Here is a 26,671-nt window from a genome sequence, read left to right as displayed (position 1 = left end):
CAGCGAATACATACCACACAGACATGATAAATATAGAAAGCTTTAAATTACTACTTAAGAAATAAATAAAAACAAAAACAAAAACTATTTAATATAATCGTTATCCATGAAGATGCACTTCTCTCTAAAGGTGCGTCTAACGAGGAGATGGCGAATCCTTACTATTTCCCCCGGGCACATGGTAATTACTTTTGCTGTGGATTTTGCTTTATTGTGTGTATTTGAAGCAGAACTCTTCAGCTGTGCTGACGGCTCGCTGCTGCTGCAGGACACTAAACACCGTCAAGCCAGTCTTTTGAATGTTATATTGTATAATGCTACAAAAGCTTTTTTATTTCAGATAAACGCTGATCTTTGGATCTTTCTATTCATCAAAGAATCCAGAAAAAAAAGTACTAGACTGTTTTAAATATTGATAATAATAATAATAATAATAATAATTATAATAAATGTATTTTGAGCAGCAAATCAGAATATTTGAATGATTTCTGAACGATATTCAGCTTTGATCACAGGAATAAATAACTGTTGAATATATTTTAAAATGTAATTTTAAATAGTACAAATATTTCACAGTATTGCTGTTTTGCTGTATTTTGGATCAAATAAATGCAGGCTTGGTGAGCAGAAGAGACTTCTTTAAAAAAATTATTAATCTTACTGTTCATAAACATTTGAATGGTAGTGTATATCATATATATGGTGGTGGGTCGCCTGGACCAAATATTGCAAGGGCCGATTTTTTTGTCCCAGCCCTGTCAACCAATCATAATAGAGACGTAAATTATGTGATATTAGTTTAAACGTCTCCTGCTCATTTGATAATGTAAGAAGTACTTATGATGAGTAACGTTAGTGATATTGAATATTTGATGGCCAACAGATTTACCAAGCTGTCATTCAAACAGTATACAAATTAAAAATAAAGGGAGAACACGCCTAAGCTGGATAGACTACAGCAGTCGGCTTAATTGAATGGCACAACAGGAAGCCCTCTTTTAACACAGATTTTTAAGAAGGGATGGAGGTTTGCTTCAAGTAATAGGCCAGGTAGTGAAATTATATTATCTTTCCGTATGTTTGTCGTTTTCTTTGCGTTTTCTGACTAAAAGCAACCAAAAAGCCATATTAATGTGGTTAAGCAAATAATGATAATAATAGGAATTGGCAGGGATCCCAGACCAATGCAATTAGCGTGCCTCCTCTATTTTAAAACCCACGAGCAGCCACTGGGTGTTTCCACTTTTGTGTGCCATGCATCAGAAGTTCAGCCAACGGTCCATGGGTGTGATGTCTGTGACTGAGACTACGTGGTGTCTGACAGCAACACACACCTCCAGATACGTCACAACTCTGTAGTGCAGCAATGCTGCTCCATTCATATAAAGTAGCTGCTGAAGCACGTTTGAGAGGAAACATGGGGACAAAAATGATTTCCGCTGGTTTGTTTGCAGTTTCTGCCTTTCTTTGTCACGGTAGGACATTTATTTGTTTATTTCTCATGATTTATTAACACATATTATCAGACAAACATATTAAACAACATATTTAACAAACCCAAAAAAATATATAACCTTCAGGTTATGAGTAAAATAAATCATGTGTAAATTGACATCTCAGTTCATGTGTTAAATTACAAATAACTGAAAGAACATGTGTTGACATTAAATTTGATTAAATATTTATCAGAATATTCAGAAATCAGAATATTGATAAAAAAATTAACTCTACAATATGTTAAAGATAGAAGGCTAAAAATAAATTAATAAGAGGAACATTTTAAATGGTAAACATATGTAAAACGTTTTTCTGTCTATGCTCTCTAAACATTTTAAAGCTTTATATTGTGCCTATATATTTTTTTCCTCTCATCCTTTCTTCACTCCACAGATTGCACTTCACTCCAACTTCATGCTTCGACTTCCTTTCTATTCTGTCTTTCCTTTCTTCCATCTCTTCCAATTCCTGCCTGAAGTCTCATTCCTGTTTTATAAATATATATATTTTCTTTTTATTGTTATTGTATTTAAGTCGAGGATAACTCGGGATATGTCCCGGGGCTCATCCAGGTGTCGATCAGGGAGACATCATCTGATCCGGACACGGACTGAGAAACAGAATAAGAAAGAAACAGACAAGAACAGACTAGTGTTAAATACCGTTTTTGACAGCGTTGAGAATGTTTCTATCATTATATTTTTGCATTTCCCTTACCGAATGTGGTATACTGTCAGCAATATCCTGTCTGAGGGCTTTTTCGATTAACATTTAGTCATTTGGCAGACGCTTTTATCCAAAGCGACTTACAATTGGGGAATACAAAAAGCGATTCATCTTGAAGAGGCAGTCAGACAGAGGAAGTGCTCGTAACGCCAAGTCTCAGTCATTGTTCAAATAAGTACAAGCTAGCAAGGGAAGGAGAGAAAGATAGAGGGAAAGATTAAGGTTTTTTTTTGTTTGTTTGTTTTTCTAGGATGAAGTCAAGTAGTGCCGAAAGAGATCAGTTTTCAGTTGTTTCTTGAAGATTGACAGGGATCCGGCGTTCCGGATAGGGGTAGGAAGATTATTCCACCAGCCAGGAATGGTGAACAAGAATTATTATTATTATTATAACCTTTATTTTACCAGGAAAACACAAGAATGTTCTGGAGAGTGATTTTGAGCCTCTCTGTGATAGCTAAGAATAACAACATGCAGTAAACAGTGAAACTGTCTGTATTCCAAACCAATGTGTTCATAATTAAAATAATATGGTAAGACACCCCAGTTTGCAATATCAAGCAGCAAAACAATCACTTTCATGCTCTACTCTGCTAAAATCCAGATTTAGGCTATGAACAAGACCTCATCTGATAAAATCACCATAAGTGAAAGATAACGGCAGTGTTGTGATTTCAGCTATATTCACACATGAAATGACAACGATTTTCATCAATGATTTTGGAAAGAAGAGAGAGCACATGAAGGGGAAAGACAATAAACTGAACTATGAGTCACGCACCGTCATCAAGGATGTCGAGTCTGAGAAACATGTTACAGTGAACAGCATCACCCACGTGCGTCTGAGCTTCATTTGGAAGAGTTACAACGAGCAAATGGCACACATTTGGTGGTATATCTTAAGTAATATTTTAATAAGAGTGCAGATGTACTTACGATAAAAGTAAGAGATTCATTTATCATACAGATTATAAGTGGAGTTATGAGTGCTTAAGCACTAACTAGACTGACTGCGCTCATGTAGAGTGTTCTTTCACTGCATGATTCAGTCTAATAAAATGCATTTAGAATGCTGCCAAAATTCAAGATATGGGGGAAGAAAATGTATATCATTTCATATTTAATCAGTATCACACGAAGAAGAGTGACATTTTTTTGCAAAAATCACAAATGTGATATTGATTTTAGCCTATACAACAGTTCAACAGTTCAACCTCGGTTTAACGTCTCAACCGAAAGACGATGCTCTTCGATAGTATAGTGTCCCCGTCACTATACTGGGGCATAATGCATAATGTGTGTGTGTGGGGGGGGGTGCTTTTGTGTCAATAGCTTTGACACAATTCGAACACTGGCCATGTATAAATTTGTACATTTGAAATGGATATATTACATGTGGGGATATTGACTGAAAGAGACTGAATAGGATTCACAGTTAAAAAGAAATATGGCACAAAGGTGAAAATACAAAATTAGACAGGCAAACACAGGCAGAGCTTTGCTTTTGCATGCAGCACTGTATGAGGAGTTTCAGAGAACTGATTTATCATTGGTTGATCTACATTCTCTTCATTAGTGAAAGTCAACAATTAGCTGCACAATACATGGCAAATTTACAAAAAGACTAATAGAAATGTCTAGAAAAATGCTTGACAGTTTATAACAACTAGATCAACCCTTTTGCATTTAATGACTTATACAATGAACTAATGACTAGATGTTTAGCAACTAATAACAGGAAAATGCTGACAAATATACATAATCGATTGCATGAATGTACCAAAGCAATCACAACTTGTTCAAAAGAATGAGAAACTGCTTTTATGATGTGCACAAGTGACTAGATGATGTGGAGGTTGAACAAGTCGTTTTGAGAATTTCATTTCTGATCTGAGAAATGCACCAAAGCCACTGAGAAAAACTGTAATAATGCATAAGTAAATGTTGAAATTAACATTAATAAATGCTGCAGAAGTATTGTTCATTCTTAGTTCATGTTAACTACACTAGTTAACTAATATTAACTAATAAACCTTATTGTGACGTGTAACCATTTATATAAATGTATCTGTACACAATAAAGCCATAATGCCAACTACCAATAGGAGGTTTACGGCCGACAGGAAACATTTGTTTTGCCTATGTCACAATATAAGGTAAATCCGGCCCTGTACATGATACTGATTTTTGCTGCCAAATTGGTTTGGAACAGTTGTTGAATGAACAATTAAACTGAACTATTATGCCTGTTTATGTGCTTGACTGACAGTTTTATTGATCACTGAGAGAGCATTGACTTATGATGTTGGTTCAATATAATTATTATTATTTTTTTAAATAGCTTAGATGTAGTAATCTACCATGTTGCTTTAGCTTAGCTTGCTACATTTCCCAGGGCTGTAGCTTTAGTGTAGTGAAGCTTCATTTAATGATGAGTAACTGTTAGCTTAGCTCACTACATTTTCCAAGTAGCTTGCCCAGCACTGTTTATAATATCAAATGCATGCGCTTATTTACAGGACGAGTGAGACAGTGCTTGTTTAAGTACATGCAGACACAGAGGCAAAAGGGGAATGGTGAAAACCACAAAACTAATGATTGAAATAATTAGATCCAGATGCAGAGCATTAAGATGGTTTTAAGATGTATTGAGACCAAGAAATAATGTTTTTAAATGTTGTCTGAAATAAAAATTAAAATGTAATAATAAATAATGTGTGTTGTTATTTTAATGTGCTAATTTGACACATTTATAGTCTTCAGAGGTGTATGAAGGTCTGTGCAATGATCTTGGTTGGTTGATCTTCTTGGTTGTTTGAATGCAATATATGAGTCAAGATATGTGTTGTATATTATGACGTTCAATAAACACCATATAACCTCCATTATAACATGTATGTTTGTCTGTTGAATGAATGCTGATTGTTTGATCTGAAGAAAAAAAAATCATATCACTTTCCTGTATTTTTTGTATGTTTTCCCCAGACATTTATAATGATCTGTTAATTTCTTTTCTAGGTGTGTCTGGTGCTGGTTCAGATAAAGTCTCGGTGTCAGTGATGGAGGGAGATTCAGTCACTCTACACACTGATGTTAAAACAAACCAACAAGAAAAGATTGAGTGGTATTTTCATTACACTCGCATCGCTTACATCAATGGAGATCTCAGTAATATCTGTACAGATGTTCAGTGTGATGAAGGTACTGAGAGATTCAGAGACAGACTGAAGCTGGACAATCAGACTGGGTCTCTGACCATCATGAACACCACAACCACAGACTCTGGGGAATATAGACTAGTGACCATCAACGGCAGTGACAGTGAAACGATCTTCAATGTTACTGTTCATGGTGAGTTATGTTTAAAAGCAGGTTATTTATGTTTAAATCATATCATTGTATTTATTATACCAGTGACATTCAGAGCTGTTTTTCTCTTTAGCTACATCATTCAACAGAACAGAATTACTTCTATATGAACAAAGACATATCCATAATTAACTTGATATTCAGCAATTTTGCAGTTAAGTTTGTTTCTCCTGAATGTCTTAGGAAATTAATATGCATAATTATTTTTAGTTATTTTTCACCCCCAAAAGATCCTCCAGCAGCTGTTGGTTTGTGTTTCAGGTGTTTCTGCTGCAGAACGAGATGAAATATGTGTGAAGGAGGGAGAAAATGTTACTTTAGATCCTGGTGTAATAAAAAAACCATTTGATTTGATGACGTGGTATTTTAATGACACTTGCATCATGGAAATCACTGAAGATCAGTCTAAGATCTGTACAAATAAACAGGGTTATAATAGTGATGAGAGATTCAGGGACAGACTGGAGGTGAATCAGACTGGATCTCTGACCATCAGAGACATCAGAACCACAGACTCTGGACTTTATAAACTACAGATCAACAGCAGCAGATTCAGCATCATTAGGAGCTTCAGACTTACTAACGCTGGTGAGTATCATTTAGTCATTACAATTTCAGAACATCATTTTAAACTGACAGTAATTTTATTGTTTTTACAGCTTTATTGACTTTTTGAAAATACAATTTGACTGTATTAATATATGTATTTAGATAATCTATTAGAGTATATATTATTTACCATAAAATAATAAAAAATTATAAGTTAACCAATTATTTAAATGTAAATAAAGTAAATGTAATCAAATAAGTGTTAATTCAATGCATGAACGACACCAATTGCAAAAAGCCATGTTTTCATTTTTGTTACAGATCATTATTATTCTGAGCATTTGTCCGCAATTTTTTCGCAATTCATTTTATATCAGACTGACAACTTTACACAAGGGCTGTTCACATCAAAAATTATATGTATAAAGATAATGACAACTAGCAGACAGTCATTGTGTTTATTATAAGCATGTTCTGCAGTTTTGCTGTCTGCCGATTTAAATGCTCAAGCTCTTTAAAGCAGGATGGATTCTGGTTGGCTGTAAATGTTTTTATTGCCCATCAGCTGGAAAAATAGTTCTGAAATATCCTTGCAATTGTAGCATGTCTAGACCTGTCATTCGTCACACAATAACCACACAACCACTCAGCAATGAGGTCCAGTGACTTTTAATCAGAGAGAAATGAAGAGAGATCATCAGTGGATCGATAGTGCATCGTCTTCTCTCACTCTGGTCACACACAGAGATATTCACGGAGAGAAGCGATCAACCCACGCGCTCGTCAGCTTCACATATATCAGACTGTAATGATTGCACAATCAATAAACTAAAAGATACAATATATTTAAATAAAAATACTAATAATTCTAAATACACTACATGCATGCCTTGTCTTCCTTATAATACATAACGATTTATATATATATATATATATATATATATTTTGGTATGCTACATTATTAACATATGCAATAGTTTGAATATTTATACTTTGTAACATAACACGATAAGGGAAATAATCGATTATAAAACTATTTGTAGATATAAATCCATATTTCTTCACATTATGTACCACAAATCAAATGAAACATTGAATATAATTAGCACCTTAACATGTGCAGACTGCACCACGTGCATCATGGATTATTAAATCACACTCTATGTGCAATATATTTTCATTTTCGCTACTGGACCTCTTTCCTTTATGAAACAGAACTATATTAACAACATACCTGAGAGAAATGAAGAGAGATCATCAATGGATCGATAGTGAGCTTCTCTCACTCTGGTCACACACAGAGCACAAAATGCTAACTACCCAGCAAACACAGGGAACGTTCTGGGAACCAAAAATTGTTAGCTGAGTAGTTAGTGCCATGATGATTTGCATAATATTCGAATTAAACGTTAACTCGCATCATCACAACTAACACAATCTGGTTCTGCTATTGCTCAGTCAGGCTTACAGAGTGAAGATCATACATATTTTCAAGAAATTACGACATACCAGAGGCATTCACGGAGAGAAGCAATCAACCCACGCGCTCATCAGCTTCACATATATCAGACACTCAAGGGGGAAACTCAGGAAGTGTTCCACTAATGACGCTCCCTCAGGAACCCCAGCATCAAAAGAAAAGTTTGGCTACATTAATACTTATAACTCATAACTAAGAGCATAACTCACTCCTATTACAAAACACAATAGAATTAGAACATAATATAAGCAATAAATAAAAAACATAAATAATAATACAATATAAAATAAAAAAACGAATCAGATTAAATCAATGCATTTTTCAAACCAGTTACACAATGATTGTTCCTTTGTGGAATTTGGAAATGTCATAATAGGGGCAATTTAACCTTATCAGCAAACTCAACCTGAGACCTCCAGGACTGCAGTTTCTGCTGAGCCTCAGCTTTAAGTCTTCTACAGACTACACGATTTTAACAATCCTATAAGATCATTGCAGATCACACTGTGCGACATGGATCTAATGAACCTGGGTACGACATGCACAGTGATGACCTACTGACTTGTACACTACGACGTAGGTTACTATAGAAGAATAAAACATCATCAACATGTGCTAGTTGTAAACAAAAAAGCATGATGAATCACTATTTGGCAGTTGAATCACAGAAATCGCCACGATTATATCATGATGCCAATCTTTCGTCAAGTTAAGTCACCTTTATTTATATAGAGCTTTTAACAATACAGATTGTGTCAAAGCACTTAAGAGTATCAAACTGGAGGATAGAGTGTCAGTAATGTATAATAATACGATTAAACACTCAATTTTCAGTTAAAGGCATTTCATTATTGAATTCAGAGATGTCATTGTCTAGCTCAGTTTAGTTTAGTGAATAGTGAAGTGACATACGGCCAAGTATGGTGACCCATACTCAGAATTCGTGCTCTGCATTTAACCCATCCAACGTGAACACACACACAGCAGTGAACACACACACACACACACCGTGAACACACACACACACACACCGTGAACACACACACAGCAGTGAACACACACACACAGCAGTGAACACACACACAGCAGCGAACACACACACACCGTGAACACACACCTGGCGCAGTGGGCAGCCATTTATGCTGCGGCGCCCGGGGAGCAGTTGGGGGTTCGGTGCCTTGCTCAAGGGCACCTCAGTCGTGGTATTGATGGTGGAGAGAGCGCTGGACATTCACTCCCCCCACCTACAATCCCTGCCGGCCGGAGACTCGAACCTGCAACCCCCATTACGAGTCCGACTCTCTAACCATTAGGCCACGACTTCCCAAATAGTCCCAAAAAGTTCCCAAAGTTTAAATAGTATCTGTGAAATCAAATATACGATAATCGCTAGAAATTAAGTGTCAACTGAGCAAGCCAGAGGCGACAGCGGCAAGGAACCAAAACTCCCTCTGTGACAGAATGGAGATAAAAAACCTTGTGAGAAAGCAGGCTCAGTCGGGGGGCCAGTTCTGCCAGGATATTATTGTTTATTTATTGTTTAATTATTGTTTTAATTAAAATTTTAAATGTATTAATGTATTATATTTCTATTTTTATATTGTTGCAATTTCTAACAATAATAGTATTATGTAGTTCGGTTTTTTATTCGTCTGGGACAGCTGCAAATCATGCAGTGTGTCTCGAACTTTAGTGGGCCCTGAGCCGCGGGGTGCCTACGTTCATCCCTCTATTTCAAGAAGAGGGATAAATGTTAACAGATCTTCTTAAATGTAGGGTCCGTGATTTCAGAGAGGCTAGCAATAGCAAGCTAGCATTGAAAGCATAAGATCCCACCCTCCCTGCAAACCACTCTCCAAAGCCACGCCTCCTCCAAAACACACAAACGTGCACAGGCAGAGCAGAGTATAATCAGTGGTACCATGAGAGATGGCATTGATGGAGGATTAAATGCAGTGTTGTCAGATTACATCATGTCTCATTCACTGCTAAGGAAACATTACAGTACAAACAGCATAATATTACAATAATAATGCCTTCTATTCTCGCTAAGTGTAATGGAGCGCGCAAAGAGTTGTGCAAATACATACATTGACAGGCAGGTAGAACAGCCTATCATAGTCCTCAGACCGAGGATTTATGGTTCTACACCTTCCACAGACAATATAAATACATTTAGATTGCTATCGAGGTGTGAAGAGACTTTCAACCAACGTAACACAAATGCTTTTCAATCAAATCACCTACCCTGCCTTTAACAGGAAAGCGCTCACATTGAACACATTCAGTCATTCTTCTCTCAAACATATCGTGCATAATTTGTTCACGTGTATCTCTGATATGGAGGAGCACACTTCTTGAAGCATTTTGTCCTGGAATTCATAGTAATCCTTACTACAGTAATCCTTTACTGTCCTCTAGGGGGCGCAGTGCAACCTCCCATTCCAAAGGAGATGGACTGTCAAGGCTCTAAAGATTCAGGTCCATTTTCAGGAATACGTGTCTCTGTGTTTCGCGGCTTATTCGACCTGAATGATTTGATGCAGGAGCTTTACAAAGGGCAAGTATTACAAACCGCTATTACAGTGAGAGGAAATGATTGTCTTTTATGCAAAATTTGTGCTTAATTGTCTGTGTGTGATTCTTTTTCAAAGGAGACAAGGTGAAAAATAACCTCAGGCATCTGTTGAAAGTCCAGGTATGAGGTAAAGTACTGCAGCCTACTACTATGATGAGATTGCCAGCTGTGCTTGATTTCACTGCAGATGTGTGTGTGTTTGTATGTGTGTGATGTGGCTTCATTCATATCATTTTATTCAGATATCATACAAAGAATCACCTTTAAATCAGAAAATATAATAGCATTTCTGCTCTTCTGATGAAAAAACAATGGGGCACATATATTTTTATTAATACGATAATTTTTCCACTGACTGAACTGAGTAAATGAACATTTCAGACATTTCAGAACTGATGACAGATGTGCCGGATTCCTGAGTCACTATAAGTGTAACCACTGTTTATTTCTCTGTCTGTAATCTGTGAATTATTGTTTCTTTACAGGCAAGAAAACGTCTCAAGACCTAACAGCATCACAACTGGATTGTGTACCTGAACTTCAGTTTATGTTTTTGAGCTTTAACTTGAATTTCTTTAGGCCACACTTCTTAATCAACAAGCACTTACCTGTTACTAGTTGTGGAAAACATTAAAGTCACCGCTTATTAAACTAGAATAGATTTATATTTATCATTTAGCATGCTTCTTATGGCAAGAGCCTTGGTTTCTGGTTATGGGTTAGTGAAGTGCTTGTGGAAGTGATGTGTTTTCAGCTGATTCTTGAAGGTTGAGATGGTGTCAGCAGATCAGGTTGAAGGTTTCTGGAGTTTCTGAAAGAAACTCGTTGTGGTGGAACCACTATGGTGCTTATTCATTGTATTCAGTTCAAAAAAATCTATTTTTAGTATTCAGTTATCTTGATGAATCCATACAACAAATGCTTTGAGACAATAAGATGGAAACACTCAATTCAGCATTTAAGCCTGATATAAAAGTGCATAAAGCTTTAAAACAAACCTGCTTGCCTTAAACCCGACAAGTGAACCTGACAATTCACTTAACTTTTTTTGTTATTATTTACTTGATAATTTTAAGGCAACGGGTTTCCTCAATTTTTTAAGTTAAGTCAACTTATCACTTTTTGGAGTGCATGAGTTCTCAGGACGGTCAGCATTATTTCATTTACAAATCCTTTGTGAAGAAGATCTGCACTACACATATTGTACTGTCAGTTTTTACTTGATTTGTCATGCACACTGCATCAATGTACTGTATTTACATACTACAATATGTGAAGTGGACATGTGTACATGAAGAATACATGTTTTTCTTTTTTCATACATGTTGAAAAAATAAGCTTTGTATGACTGTGATCCAGAGCAGAGCTGGTTTGTTTGGTTCATTAGAACTCCATAGAAATCCTTAGCATATATGATTATATACCTGTAGTATATATGGTTGTCACTTTTTCACTTTATCTGCATGTTTGCATTGTAAATGTATATCATTTTTACTGTGAAAAAAATGTAACAGTCTGCTGTTTTAAATAAACATTTTGAATGTTATAAATGATCATTGTTTAAGCAAATTGTTATTTTAGTATTGTTAATATATTAGTACAGTTTTCATTCAAATTCTGAATTAGTAGTTTTAATATGGTTTTAATTTTAATAACATTTCTAGTCATTTTGAGTATTTTTTATTGTTATTACATTTAAGTTGTTATCATTTCTACATTTAGATGTCAATAGTTTTATTAATTTTATTTGTTTTAGTACTTTTAAGTTTTACCTTGTCAACTAACTGATAAAAAGTACTTTTTTGTTATTTTATTTCAGTAAACACCTTCAACACATCCACACTGAACTACACACACTATCCATACAGTACTATTTACTTGAAGTTGCTCTGAGATTTTAAGTTAGATTCACTAATTAAACCACAAATTCACATGATCACGGGTCTCTGGGGTGCGTTCAAGCTCAAACCTGTGCAGCGTTTTGCTACTTTTTCCGGGTTGAACAACACGTTTCCTGGAAACGGTGTGCAACGGGGTTTGTGATACGTTTTCTCTTGTTTGATGGGGGTGTCAAAAATGTCAGCCCAGTCAGCAACAACATGTGTATAAACCACGCGGTATTAAAGAGACAATATTGTATTCTCCAATACCACTTTTAACTCCAAAAAGGCTTCAACAAATTGAGCTGGGCAGGGCTGGACACAAGACATGCTCTGGAGAGAAGTTCTCATCTTTTTTGCTAATGCTTTCTCAGCTGGTAAGCAGATGCAGCTGGAAAGGGCAATCAGCTACCTGCCAGAGTGGAAAGAGTGGGAGGAGGCAGAGAGAGAAACAACAACAAGAAAACATACCCCAATACACAGTGCAGTGAATACGTCACTGGATGTAACACCCCCACCCATAATTTACAAATAGTACCCCAGAAATATACAAAAACCCCTGTAGTAACAGTAGGAGTGGGGAAATGAAGTATGGCAGCAACTTTTTCTTCAATTGGCCTCACCTGCCCTTGGCCAACTCTCTTTCCGAGGTAAGTAACCACGGCATTTCCGAACTCGCACTTGGTCAAGTTTAATGTCAATTAAATTAATGATTTATTTAATTAATTAATTAATTAAATAAATAATACACTGTGTGTGTGTATATATATATGTGTGTGTGTGTGTGTGTGTGTGTGTTAGGGGCAGTCGTGGCCTAATGGTTAGAGAGTTGGACTCGTAATCCAAAGGTTGCGGGTTCGAGTCTCGGGCCGGCAGGGATTGTAGGTGGGGGGAGTGAATGTCCAGCGCTCTCTCCACCCTCAATACCACGACTGAGGTGCCCTTGCCCTTGAGCCCTTGAGCATTTATTTAATTAATTAATTAAATAAATAATACACTGTGCAATAATACACTGAACCCCCAACTGCTCCCCGGGCGCCGCAGCATAAATGGCTGCCCACTGCTCCGGGTGTGTGTTCACTGCTGTGTATGTGTTCACGCTGTGTGTGTGTGCACGTTGGATGGGTTAAATGCAGAGCACAAATTCCGAGTATGGGTCACCATACTTGGCAGTATGTCACTTCACTTCACTGTGTGTGTGTAGTGCCACAATCAATCAATCAATAATTAATTAATTTATTTATTTATTAAATGCTTTCAATACAAATAAGCACAAGTCAAGCTGCGATACCAAACAGAACCACAAGGAAAAGCCAAAGACTACTAAACCGCCTGTACTAATACGGATCCATTCAGAATCACTAAACCACTGGCCACCATCTAATCTAAAACGTTCAGCCAGCATCTATTATAAAATGCTCTTGCTTTTAAGCCAAATACATGCTGTCTGAAAATAATAATTTAATGACATCTGGAATTTAATGACAAGTTGATTTGAATCAATAAATTATAACAAAAACAAAACCTTAAAAATGAAAGGAAGTAGGTTTTTGCGATCACATCATTTTAAACCAGTAATCTCCTGGAAATCCAAGGATCCAGTAAGCAAATTCAAACAGTAAGTTCAAAACAATAATTCATTATTATTACTATACGGACCTCCCTGACATGCACTCACACCCCACACATTGAAACCCCAAAAAACCGACTCCACTTGCATTCATTCACGTGATTTGTCGATATGAGAAGTGATTTTGGTCTTGCAGTCTCTTTTCATCACAGCCAGTAATAAGGGTTCATAAAAATGAATAAATGTATGATTCTGTAACTATGTTTGAATTTTATATATAAAGGATGAGTATACAACTTGTCTGAAACAGACAAATGCATGCATATGTATGTATATATATATATATATATATATGTGTGTGTGTGTGTGTGTGTGTGTGTGTGTGTATATGTATGTATACACACACATACATACATACATACAGTGCTGCTTTAAACTGTGTAAACCCTTAAGAATTTTCTTTATTTATGCATAAATATGACACAAAACATCATCAGAATTTTGCACAATTAGACCGAGAGAACCTAATCAAACAAATGAGACAAGAATAATTTTCTTTGTCATTTATATAAGAAAATTGATCTGACTCCATTATGCAGCAATAACTGCAGCTAAATATTTCTTGTATCCAACCATTGGTCAGGGAAAATTGTGTGATGACATGTAAACTCTAAATATCAAATATTTAATTTAAACTAAATTTCCGTTTTTTCTAGATTGATACCAGCGTCATCGAACTAATGACAGATGAGCAGCTAAAGACATACTTTCCATCTTGCGGTGATCGTTTGGCCATTTGGGGATTTTGCAGACAGAAAGCCAGTTACAGGAATGACCCCAATAACAGAAAATCAAAACTTTTTGAGCGATTGAAATCTAAATTATCCAAAAAACGTAAGTGTGAGGATTCTGTCACAACAAGTCAACAACACAAAACAAAGAATGCTCAAAAGACTATGAGAAAGGTAGAATTAGGATGGATGCATTACGATGCAGAAAGTGACATCTTCAGACAAGTGAGAACAAGAAAGGGGGGTGGCACACAAAAAGTAGATGTCTCCAAAGAATCCAAGAAACCAGATTTGATTCAGCAAGCAGTCAAGCTGTTTTTTTGCAGATGGAAAAAGCACTGAGGGAGACATCACTGAGTTTCAGGTAGATTTAAAGGATTACAAAGAAATGTCTGTAGATGAAGACGTTACAGTTGGAATCGGTTCTATCTCACAACTAAGAAAAAAGTAACTTGGGCTCACATGTGCAACAGGAAATTGATGTGGCTCTAACTACACAAGAACTGAACAGCTCCCTAACAACAATGCCAGCGGAAAGATCTGAAAATACAGATGTGATTTACATCGGGAGCACCATCGAACCAGAGATTCTTTGTCTTACTCCACAGAGGTGCATTCCTCCAATCTAGATGGCAATGCTATGGATGAGAGCAACACTATCACATTCGTCACTGAAGACATTTTTAATGTGGAGGACCAAAGTTTGGATGATACAATACCTGTCTCACCTCTGAACGACATTGTACATAGTGAAAAAATAAAGAGGATCTTAGTTGTCCATCGTGGTCACGTCCTCTCAGAACTCATTGCTCATTTTTTTGGATGATAGTGTGTTCAGGTGTGAAATAAAATTTCAACTTATTGCACCAGATGGAAAACTTGAGAAGGGCCATGATGAAGGAGGAGTTGTGAGAGACTGTCTTTCCGAGTTCTGGAATGAGTTTTATGAACAGTGCTCTATGGGCAGCTCTTTCAAGGTGCCTTTCCTCCGGCATGATTTTTGGCAAATACACTGGGAAAGTGTAGGCCGTATAATTGCCTTTGCATGGCAAAAGGAAATGTTTCTTCCTGTAAAAATAGCTGCTGGAGCAGGCTGCTTTTGGAAGTGCTAAAAGCAGTGTCATCGAGAATTTCCTGAAATTCGTTCCAGAATCAGAACGAGCAGTCTTTGAAGCATGGAAATCTGACTTCAACACTGTGGACAACGAAGAACTACTTGAAGTTTTGGATGGCCATAGCTGTTGTAAAATACCAACAGAGGACAATGCAGAGGAAATCTTACAAGAACTTGCCCACAAAAACTCCTCTGTGTATGAAAACTTGCACCCCACTGTGAGAAAAGTTCTGAAGTCACTTTCTTTCCCAGAAAACATGAATGCCCAGGAGAGGGAGATACAGAAGTATTTAACCACTTACTTTTGGGAATCTGACACACAGGGTCATGGCACGGTTTCTCCGATTCTGCACTGGTTCTGATCTTTTTCTGGGAAAAACTATCATCATTAACTTTACAATGATTCCAACGACGCCCAGTTGCACACACGTGTGGATGAATCCTGGAGCTGTCAGTTTTCTATGACAGTTATCCTGATTGCAGATCTGAAATTAACAAAGTCTTCGAATGCAATGTGTGGGTGATGGACATTATCTAATTGCTGAAGTTAAAAAATATGTCTACCTCTAAATGTAAAAGTCCAATTACATTTACATTATATACAACCATAAAACTGACCTTTTGTTAGGTATTGTTTCCTCGTTCTGAATTCTGAATGTACAGCTGTAATTTGCTGTCAATTTGAAAAAATTAAAAAGACAACTAAGACAGTGTTAATGCAATGTTATTATCAGTCAGTTGCAAGGTCGTGTGTATTTGCTGCTCAGTAATGAGCATTTCCTTACGTGATGACTTACAGATATACAAATAGTGTACAATTCCAGTGCAAAGATCTGTTTGTTTTCTGGGGGTTTTTTGCTGTCACCAAGTAGCACTCCATGCAGACCTGTTTTAGTGTTGTTCTGTTTACAGTTAAATGTGTTTACAGTTTGTACAACAGTTAGTTGTACATTTGTTTGTGAGTACAGCTGAGCGTTGCCTTCTTTTTCAGTCTGTGATGTCTTAAGGATGTTGCAATGCAATATATTGTGCTGTTTTCAAACAGCAATACAGCCATTCCTGTTACATTATACAGAAAATAACCATAAGCTTTAATTTTTTTGTTTGTTAGTTTTTTAAATAATTGCCTGCTTTGCTTATGCAGTATAAAATCCATGCTGCTTTCTTAGTTTTTTTTTTGAACATCAGCATGTCTGCATTTTCAGTAATGAGTAATAAAAAAATCTCAGAAATGACCATTTCAATATACAATATTTATATAGGAATATGGAATGATTAAAATAAATTATACATTTAAATACAAAATAAAAACTGACAGTAGGTGGTGGCAAACCACTGCCTTAGTGAGTGAGTCACTGTATTCAGTATATTCATTCAACATTTATGCGGAGTCTTGTACTGCATTTATAGCGGGTTATGCCATCTACCAGACTGCATTTCATAATCAACAGGTTTAAACTGACATGTTTATAATTCACTTAAATTCGTGTGACCAAAATAAAACGTGACTTACCTGTATTAAGTTTTGAAAACAGAATTGCATCAGACATTTGTCCAGGAAAGTGTCCGCATAATGTCCGTCCTCTTTTAGATTGTCGAACAGGTTCATCCAAAACTGGATGCTTCTTAGTGTTAGCCACCATCTCTCAATCCGTTGATTGCTGGTGCTTGGCCCAAAACTGACGCAAGCAGAGTCAGGATGCGTTCCATGATGCAGAAATTTCTGCATCTCTGCAACATTGACGGTTCTCTGTACCGAGATCCAATCTCACCATATTAGGGCAACTCTCTGCTTCTATGACAGCTGTCATAAAGTACCCAGCAATAACCCGAGGATCATTGTTTGTTCTGTAAGCTTCGAGCCACATTATTTTTCTTGAAAACCCGTCTATACAACCACTTATACCTATTCCGTAAGGTTTTAATTTATCGTATCCATCGATATGCCACACATAACTAGGCCCACGGCTGAAATACACTCACCAGCGAAGTCGATTCCTAGACCTCAGATCAACTCCCTCGCCGTCTAGCAAACGTAAAATCACCCGCACGGTTTCTCTGTCTGTGATTCAGTTCCATTGAGCCAGCATTTCTGATGCATCCACCTGTAACCATGTGACTGCCCTGATGTTTGTAGTTGTTGCTGAATGAAATTTACAACATCAGTCTTGTTCTTCCTCCTCCAAAGCTGGTGTTTGCTCAATATTCACTCAAGGGTGCGATTGCTAATTTTGACTCCATGTACCTCTTTCAGTAGATTTAGTATTTCACTATTTGTTAGTCCCCGTCTGAAATAAAAAGGATTAACAATGCAACCTGCTTCAGATGGTTTGTCTTGGCATCAGGCTGGTTATTTATGCTCATTACGGTGGGGATGAAATTCAGCCTGGTCAAACTTGTTCCCAGCTAACAAAAATATATTCTAAGAACGTTTTGCTAAATTTAAGGGTTAGTACACCCCCAAATAAAAATTCAGCGTCATCATTTACTTACCCTTGTGTTATTCCAAACCCATAAGACTTTCATTAATAAATACATTCTTTGAAGGTTTTATGCTCAGTGTGAAAGTGATTAATGTGGACTGGACAGAAAGCAGTGGAGTGGAAGTTTAAAAACAATATTTTTCCACTGTCTTTAAGCTCAGTTCCATCAAAAGTGAACCCATTCTCGAAGCACTGCAATCAAACGAGGCTTCGACGTCACTAGTAACGTCATTTCACTAAAACGATACAAGCCTTGATACAGAGCTCCGTCTGGAAATACCTGACATTCTCGATACAAGCTTTGAAGCCTCGGTAGGAGTAACATCACTATCCTTAACATCAACCCAAAAGAGGAGAATGAGGAAGAAAAGACTGTTGGCCCTAGCCCTTGACCAGAGTCGAGAGATGGCTCCAGTGCCTGACCAGAGTCGAGAGATGGCTCCAGCACATGACCAGAGTCGAGAGATGGCTCCAGCGCATGACCAGAGTCGAGAGATGGCTCCAGCGCATGACCAGAGTCGAGAGATGGCTCCAGCTCCTGACCAGAGTCGAGAGATGGCTCCAGTGCATGACCAGAGTCGAGAGATGGCTCCAGCGCCTGACCAGAGTCGAGAGATGGCTCCAGCCCCTGACCAGAGTCGAGAGAGAGCTCCAGCCCCTGACCAGAGTCGAGAGACGGCTCCAGCGCATGACCAGAGTCGAGAGATGGCTCCAGCCCTTGACCAGAGTCGAGAGATGGCTCCAGCCCCTGACCAGAGTCGAGAGATGGCTCCAGTGCATGACCAGAGTCGAGAGATGGCTCCAGCCCCTGACCAGAGTCGAGAGATGGCTCCAGCCCCTGACCAGAGTCGAGAGATGGCTCTAGTGCCTGACCAGAGTTGAGAGATGGCTCCAGCCCCTGACCAGAGTCGAGAGATGGCTCCAGCCCCTGACCAGAGTCGAGAGATGGCTCCAGCGCATGACCAGAGTCGAGAGATGGCTCCAGCGCATGACCAGAGTCGAGAGATGGCTCCAGCCCCTGACCAGAGTCGAGAGATGGCTCCAGCCCCTGACCAGAGTCGAGATATGGCTCTAGTGCCTGACCAGAGTTGAGAGATGGCTCCAGCGCATGACCAGAGTCGAGAGAGAGCTCCAGCCCCTGACCAGAGTCGAGAGATGGCTCCAGCACATAGCCAGAGTCGAGAGATGGCTCCAGCGCATGACCAGAGTCGAGAGATGGCTCCAGCGCATGACCAGAGTCGAGAGATGGCTCCAGCTCCTGACCAGAGTCGAGAGATGGCTCCAGCGCATGACCAGAGTCGAGAGATGGCTCCAGCGCATGACCAGAGTCGAGAGATGGCTCCAGCGCCTGACCAGAGTCGAGAGATGGCTCCAGCCCCTGACCAGAGTCGAGAGAGAGCTCCAGCCCCTGACCAGAGTCGAGAGATGGCTCCAGCCCCTGACCAGAGTCGAGAGACGGCTCCAGCGCATGACCAGAGTCGAGAGATGGCTCCAGCCCCTGACCAGAGTTGAGAGATGGCTTCAGCCCCTGACCAGAGTCGAGTGATGGCTCCAGCGCATGACCAGAGTCGAGAGATGGCTCCAGCCCCTGACCAGAGTCGAGAGATGGCTCCAGCCCCTGACCAGAGTCGAGAGATGGCTCCAGTGCCTGACCAGAGTCGAGAGATGGCTCCAGCGCATGACCAGAGTCGAGAGAGAGCTCCAGCCCCTGACCAGAGTCGAGAGATGGCTCCAGCGCATGACCAGAGTCGAGAGAGAGCTCTGGTTTCCACATTAAGCCCAGAGAGGGCTCCAGTTCCTGATTATGGTCCAGACTGGGCTCCTGAACCTGAGTATGGCCTAGAGAGGGCTTCCGATCCCAAGATCGGCATTTAAGTCTCAATATGTGCTGTCTGTCTTTGTCGGGTCTCAAATGTTGTGTTCGTGTCTCTAAACTGGTCCAAGTGTGGATTACCCCTTGTTCTGGATTATAATAAAGACTGTTCCTTTGATCCACGTCTTTGTTCTCTCCGACACAGAGTGACACAAACAGGATTTATTACATTGCGGAGTTAATTTATACAGTAACCATTATGCTTCTCTATATATTTAATATTTGTCTTCTGTCCCTTTTTATGTTTTTTTATATTTATTATAAAAGAGTATAGACACTATATAGATTGGTGGCTATAACTAAAAGTGAAATTTAAACTAAAAAAGTGAAAATGGTATCAAAGTGGGAAAGTGTTATCAACCAGCTGGGGTATGTGCCACCAGTAATTAAATCAGGTATTTCATTGTAAACTAGCATAAGAGAAAATACCACAAACCATCATAAAGTGACAAGTACGATTCTGAAAAGCTTTATGAAATCTGCCACCAACCAGACACAATGAAGTATATAGGTCTGTGGATACTGGATGTCTGTTATAATACGGCTAAAAGTGAAATACTTTAACAAAATACTCAGGCTTCTCCAGAAGGAAATATTAAAGCAGAAGGTGACATTAACATTATCATTAGTTACTAAACTTAATGCACTTGCATTACATTTACATTTAATCATTTAGCAGACACTTTTATCCAAAACGACTTATACAAATGAGGGCAAGAAGCAATCAAACCAACAAAAAAGCTGTGTAAATGCTGTAAATGCATGTAAATGCTGTGACAAGTCTTGGTTAATCTTTGGCAGTACAAGGTTTTATATATATAATAAAAAGAAACAAAGAGAGCTAGTGTCAAAGTTATTTTTTATAGAGAGTGAGAGATCCTCTTGCCGTTCTTTGAGAGAGAAAAGGGAATTGTCTGGTGGTTCATGCAAACAGCTGATGGCAATAAAGGTGTATTTAGTTTGCGATCCACTCGAAAGAAGAAAACAGTTCCTAGTTCACTGCCCTCCAGTCCATGAGCATGAGATATGAGCTGAAGATCACTAAACACAACTTCATCAAGATGACAAGATGGCGGCGCGAACACATCGCGAGGCTCAGCGTCTTACCAGATTTTGGAAAATAGTGTTAATTTACCTGGTTATTTCACTCGTGTTCGCGCGATCCAGTTATGCGAACTACAGCTATAGTAAACAATCACTTTTGGACATCAACAAACAGTGTTCCAACATAGTTTTAGATCATCCTTTCGACTTCAGCGAACTCCCGCCGGAGCTACTGAGATCACCGCGGACAAGCGGATCACTCGTACCGACCGGAAGTGCTCGGCGTCGGCGTCGAGACCGTAAACAAAGACGGGGAAAGCGTGGAGGGCTGCGTGCTAAGCTAAGGCTAAACCCACATCGACCAGCTCTGCCCAGCATCTTCCTTGCCAATGTACGGTCTCTGATGAACAAGATGGACGAACTAAAGATCTGGACCCTCACACAGAAATGGCTTATGGACTGTAATGTTATGTTCTTCACTGAAACATGGCTCTGCAACGATGTCCCAAACAGCGTGGTGCATATGGATGGACGTGCTCTCTTCAGGGCTGACAGAGTAGCAGCAACCTCTGGTAAAAACAAGGGTGGTGGAGTATGCATTTATGTAAATAAATCATGGTGCAAAGACTCTGTCATTGTTGATACCTACTGCTCTGCTGAGCTGGAGTTCCTGATTATCAAGTGCAGGCCATTCTATCTACCACGTGAGTTTACTTGCATTGTTGCTGCTGCAGTTTATGTACCTCCGGACGCTAATGCTAACGTGGCTATGAAAGAACTCTGTGCTGCTATTAGCAAACTACAAACCCTGCACCCGGATGGAGCCTTTATTGTTGCTGGGGACTTCAATCACTGCACTCTTAGATCTGTTCTCCCTAAATTTAATCAAAATGTCTCCTGCACTACAAGAGGACATAAAACATTGGACCACGTTTATACTAATGTGAGTGATGCCTACAAAGTCACACCCCTCCCCCACCTGGGTCAGTCTGATCACCTCTCTTTGTTCCTGCTCCCCAAGTATACCCCGGTCATCAAACGTGTGAAACCTACAACAAGGACTGTTAAAATCTGGCTGGAAGGTGCTGACTCCACTCTTCAACATCAATTCCAGCACACAGAATGGAGTGAGTTTGCTGCCCAGGCCACCACAAACTCTCAGATTAACATTGACACTTACACCAACTCTGTCATGGAGCACATCAACAGCTGTGTGAGCAGAGTGACTACACACAAAAAAATAAAAATCTTCCCCAATCAGAAGCCCTGGATGAACAGAGAGGTTCGCCTCCTGCTCAAAGCAAGAGATGCAGCCTTCAGGTCTGGAGACCAGGAGGCTTACAGCTCAGCCAGAGCCAACCTGAGGAAGGGTATCTGCCAGGCCAAACTCACACACAAACAGAAGATTGAAGAACACTTCAATTCTTCAGACCCCCGGCGTATGTGGCAAGGCATACAATCTATCACGGATTACAAACCACCTAACTCTGTGCCCCCCTCCAGCTCTGCCTCCCTCCCAAACGAGCTCAACCACTTTTATGCTCGTTTTGATCAAAATAATAAGGAGATCTCACTCAAAGCTGAGCATCAACCCAGTGAACTGCCTCTCACTCTCTCCACATCAGACGTTTACTCCACTTTGCGTAAGGTGAATGCACGGAAGGCAGCTGGCCCTGACGGAATACCTGGTCGTGTGCTTAAAGCCTGTGCGGAGCAGCTAGCTGAGGTCTTCACGGACATTTTCAATCTGTCCCTGGCCCAAACAACTGTCCCCACTATCTTCAAAACCTCCACCATCGTACCAGTACCGAAACATTCCACTGCCTCGGTCCCTAACGACTTCCGTCCTGTTGCACTCACCCCCATCATTGCCAAGTGTTTTGAGAAACTGGTTGCATCCCACCTAAAATCCTGTCTCCCTGCTACACTGGACCCATTCCAATTTGCCTATCGCCACAATAGGTCAACAGAGGACGCCATCTCAACAGCGCTTCACTCTGCCCTCACCCACCTGGACAGTCAAAACACACATGTGAGAATGCTGTTCATGGACTTCAGTTCTGCATTTAATACAGTAATCCCCTCCAAGCTGATCTCCAAGCTCAGCCAGCTTGGAATCAGCACACCCATCTGTAATTGGATTCTAGATTTTCTGACTAACAGACCTCAGTCCGTCAAGTTAGATAACCTCTCCTCCTCCATCATCACCCTGAACACCGGCGTGCCACAGGGCTGCGTACTGAGCCCTCTCCTGTACTCCCTCTTCACCCATGACTGTGTTCCTGTTTATGGCTCCAACACCATAATCAAATTTGCAGATGACACCACGGTGGTAGGTCTGATCAAGGATGACGATGAATCAGCCTACAGGGATGAGGTGCAGCACCTGGCTGTATGGTGTGCCACCAATAATCTACAGCTAAACACCCAGAAGACAAAGGAGATCATTGTGGACTTCAGGCGGACTAGGAGTCATGCACACACACCCATCTACATCAACGGAGCTGAAGTGGAGCGTGTGTCGAGTTTCAAGTTCCTTGGCATCCACATCTCTGATGACCTCACCTGGTCCCATAACACCTCTACTCTGGTCAAAAAGGCACAGCAGCGCCTTTACTTCTTAAGGAGCCTTAAGAAAGTTCACCTGAATCCCAGGATCCTTGTGGAATTCTACCGCTGTACCATTGAGAGCATACTCACGAACTGCATCTCAGTATGGTACAGCAATTGCTCCGCATCTGACCGCAAAGCACTCCAGCGGGTGGTGAAAACTGCTCAACGGATCACCGGCACCCAGTTAACTTCCATTGAGAACATTTATTATAAGCGCTGTCTGGGCAGGGCAAGAAACATCATCAAGGATGCCTCTCACCCTAACCATGGACTTTTCACCCTCCTTCCATCCGGCAGGCGTTACAGGTGCCTACGCTCTCGCACCAGTAGGCTCAGGAAGAGCTTCTTCCCCGAGGCTGTGACACTTCTGAACGCCACACCACCAATCTAACCTGCACCTGCTTATTACTGCACTGGTCACAGTACTTTAAACACATGCATTTGCACTACTCATATTTTGCACAGACTGCACATCGTTCAAGTCATTACACTATAAACTGTTTAAAGTTGTTACTGTACAAGCACAGTAAACTATTTCTATAAAATATTGCACTACTGCTATTTTGCATAGAATACATTGTTCTATCAATACTTTGCACACTCATCCAGCTGTATTTATTTATTACCACTGTTCTCACGTTTCTGCTGTTCATAATGTGTATATATAATCTGTAATCTATATAATCTACATTGCTCTGTTCATAATGTACATACAATCCCTACATTGCATTCCTATTTTATATTCTGTATATACTCTGCTCAATACTGTATATAGCAATTCCACTGTATATTCTGTAAATCATATCTTCACTTACTCTGCACTTATATGTATATAAAACACTATATTCTTGCACTTCTGGTTAGATGCTAACTGCATTTCATTAGCTCTGTACTTGTACTCTGCATAAATGACAATAAAGTTGAATCTAATCTAATCTAATCTAATCACACCCGACTCAGAGAAGTTAGCTTTGATAATAATGTAAAATCATGTCATAGGCCTGTAGCCTACATGTTTATATAATAGCCTGTTTGTACATTTATTAATATAAAATCATATTTAAAAGCTTTAATATAAGAAAATGTCTGCACACCCGTGAACAGCAGCATTCAGATCACATCTAATTAAACTCAATATTAATGCCAGGGTATCTGCTATTCAGAGTCCTTATTTTACTCAGTTGTTTTATTTTTAATGTAAGTTACTGTAATGATGTGCAGTCACGGGTGGGTGGATTTCCCTCTCCGCCTCCTCTGAAGTGATGTCCCTAAATTATTCCCTATATATGCAGTTTAGAGCCCTGAATGTGTTCGCTCCCTTCGGATTGAGTCTCTCTTATAGCGCAATACCCTGTGAAGTCCACTTAGAAGTGCACTACTGGCGAATGGAAAGCACCTCAAGTCTCCGCCACTAAACGGACTTTCTCGTCTTTAGTGGCATATAAATCATCATGTTAATTATTTAGTCATTCAACAATTTCTCTGTTGTTGTTTTCTGGATTTTAACAGTGGTCGCTGTCTGTGGGTGGGTGTGGTTCACAGACGAGTATTAATAATATCCATGGAAATCTGATTTTGTTGGAATCTTCAACAATATGACTTTCAAGATATTTCTGTCTTTGTTAATAATGTGCGGTAAGTGATCGACTTCTGTTTATTCTTAGACTTTCAGTTTAACTTTGGCACCGGAAACTGTTCATAGGGGCTGATTTGCATTTCAAAAGATCTGAAATTGTATTGATTTTTATCTTTTTATTTTTCTTCGTATTCTTCTTTATTATTATTATAATTTTTTTATTTTTTTTGTAGAAGTTATTTCAGCACTCATCCACTCAAACCAAATAAGATACATGACTTAATGTTGATTTCAGTGTGATACTGCAATATAAGAAAACAAATTATCTGTTATTTATGAGTATAAAATGTCATCTGATATATTAAATATCATGATTGGGACATATTAGTAATGACCCAAAAATTGAAGATATGTAAACCGTTTGCTTTTTAATTGTTTTTGGTGCGGTTCCTTATCTGTCCATAATTAGTGACATCAACTGTAGTAAAATCAACAACCAGTAGTACAAAAAAAAAAAAAATGATACATAACATTGTATCACAGCATGTCTCATGTTGTTGTCTCTTTAAGATGCATGTTGTATTTCTCTTATAGGTCACTTTTGTAAAAAGCATCTGCTAAATAAATGCATGTTCTACATAGATACTAATTTCCTCTTTATTTTCTTAATTTACACCTCAACAAGTCAAACTGTGTTTATTAGACATTACAAGCAGTGTTATATCAGTTAATCTCTAAGAAACTTTCTGTTTGTTCCTCAGGTGTGTTTGGTACTGAAGATGATGAAGGGAAGACATTATCAGTGATGGAGGGAGATTCTGTCATTCTAAACATTAATCTTGATGAAATACAGGGATTTAATCTGATACAGTGGAGGTTTGGAGGTGAAGATTTCACCATTGCTAGAACCGATGGAAATGAGATCTCATATGCCAATGATGGGATATTCAGAGACAGACTGCAGCTGAATCAGACGGGATCTCTGACCATCAGGAACATGAGAACCAAACACTCTGGACTTTATAAAGTACAGATCGACCACAGCAGTGGGACATCAAATGCAAATTTTTTTGTTACTGTCTATGGTGAGGATATGTATATGTGTGTGTGTGTGTGTGTGTGTGTGTGTGTATGTATATACACTGAACAAAATTATAAACGCAACACTTTTTGCCCCCATTTTTCATGAGCTGAACTCAAAGATCTAAGACTTTTTCTATGCACACAAAAGGCCTATTTCTCTCAAATATTGTTCACAAATCTGTCTAAATCTGTGTTAGTGAGCACTTCCTTTGGCGAGATGATCCATCCACCTCACAGGTGTGGCATATCAAGATGCTGATTAGACAGCATAATTATTGCACAGGTGTGCCTTAAACTGCACATTTTAGAGTGACCTTTTATTGTGGCCAGCCTATCACACAGCACAATGTCGCAAGTTTTGAGGGAGCGTGCACTTGGCATGCTGACTGCAGGAATGTCCACCAGAGCTGTTGCCCGTGAATTGAATGTTCATTTCTTTACTATAAGC

At 39.1% G+C, this 26,671-nt stretch overlaps 1 protein-coding gene across 3 annotated transcripts; it reads left to right on the top strand.

Moving 5' to 3' along the window:
• Positions 1-1,347: 1,347 nt before the first annotated feature.
• On the top strand, positions 1,348-11,748 carry LOC306875582 (uncharacterized protein). Of its 3 annotated transcripts, none has more exons than XM_079426254.1 (6): positions 1,348-1,475; positions 5,239-5,571; positions 5,663-6,177; positions 10,040-10,178; positions 10,273-10,323; positions 10,682-11,748. In XM_079426254.1, the coding sequence occupies exons 3-5, from the start codon at positions 5,943-5,945 to the stop codon at positions 10,289-10,291; spliced, it is 393 nt and encodes a 130-aa protein (XP_079282380.1). In that variant the 5' UTR covers positions 1,348-1,475; positions 5,239-5,571; positions 5,663-5,942; the 3' UTR covers positions 10,292-10,323; positions 10,682-11,748. The 3 variants fall into 3 exon arrangements, 1 of the variants encoding a protein (XP_079282380.1); XR_013784759.1 differs by having other exon boundaries at positions 1,354-1,475; XR_013784760.1 differs by having other exon boundaries at positions 1,383-1,475; positions 10,273-11,743.
• The last annotated feature ends 14,923 nt before the right edge of the window (positions 11,749-26,671 follow it).

Source organism: Barbus barbus (genome assembly GCF_936440315.1).
Source record: "Barbus barbus genome assembly, chromosome: 9".
Classification (NCBI taxonomy): domain Eukaryota; kingdom Metazoa; phylum Chordata; class Actinopteri; order Cypriniformes; family Cyprinidae; genus Barbus; species Barbus barbus.
The sequence above is the reverse complement of the archived record's forward strand: the minus strand, read 5'-3'. Positions and strand labels throughout refer to the sequence as shown.

Excerpts from the sequence above, each read along its gene's own strand:
- LOC306875582 (XM_079426254.1), top strand. The coding sequence starts at position 5,943 with ATGACGTGGTATTTTAATGACACTTGCATCATGGAAATCACTGAAGAT. Across the intron at positions 6,178-10,039 it reads CTTCAGACTTACTAACGCTG|GGGGCGCAGTGCAACCTCCC; the intron begins GTGAGTATCATT and ends ACTGTCCTCTAG.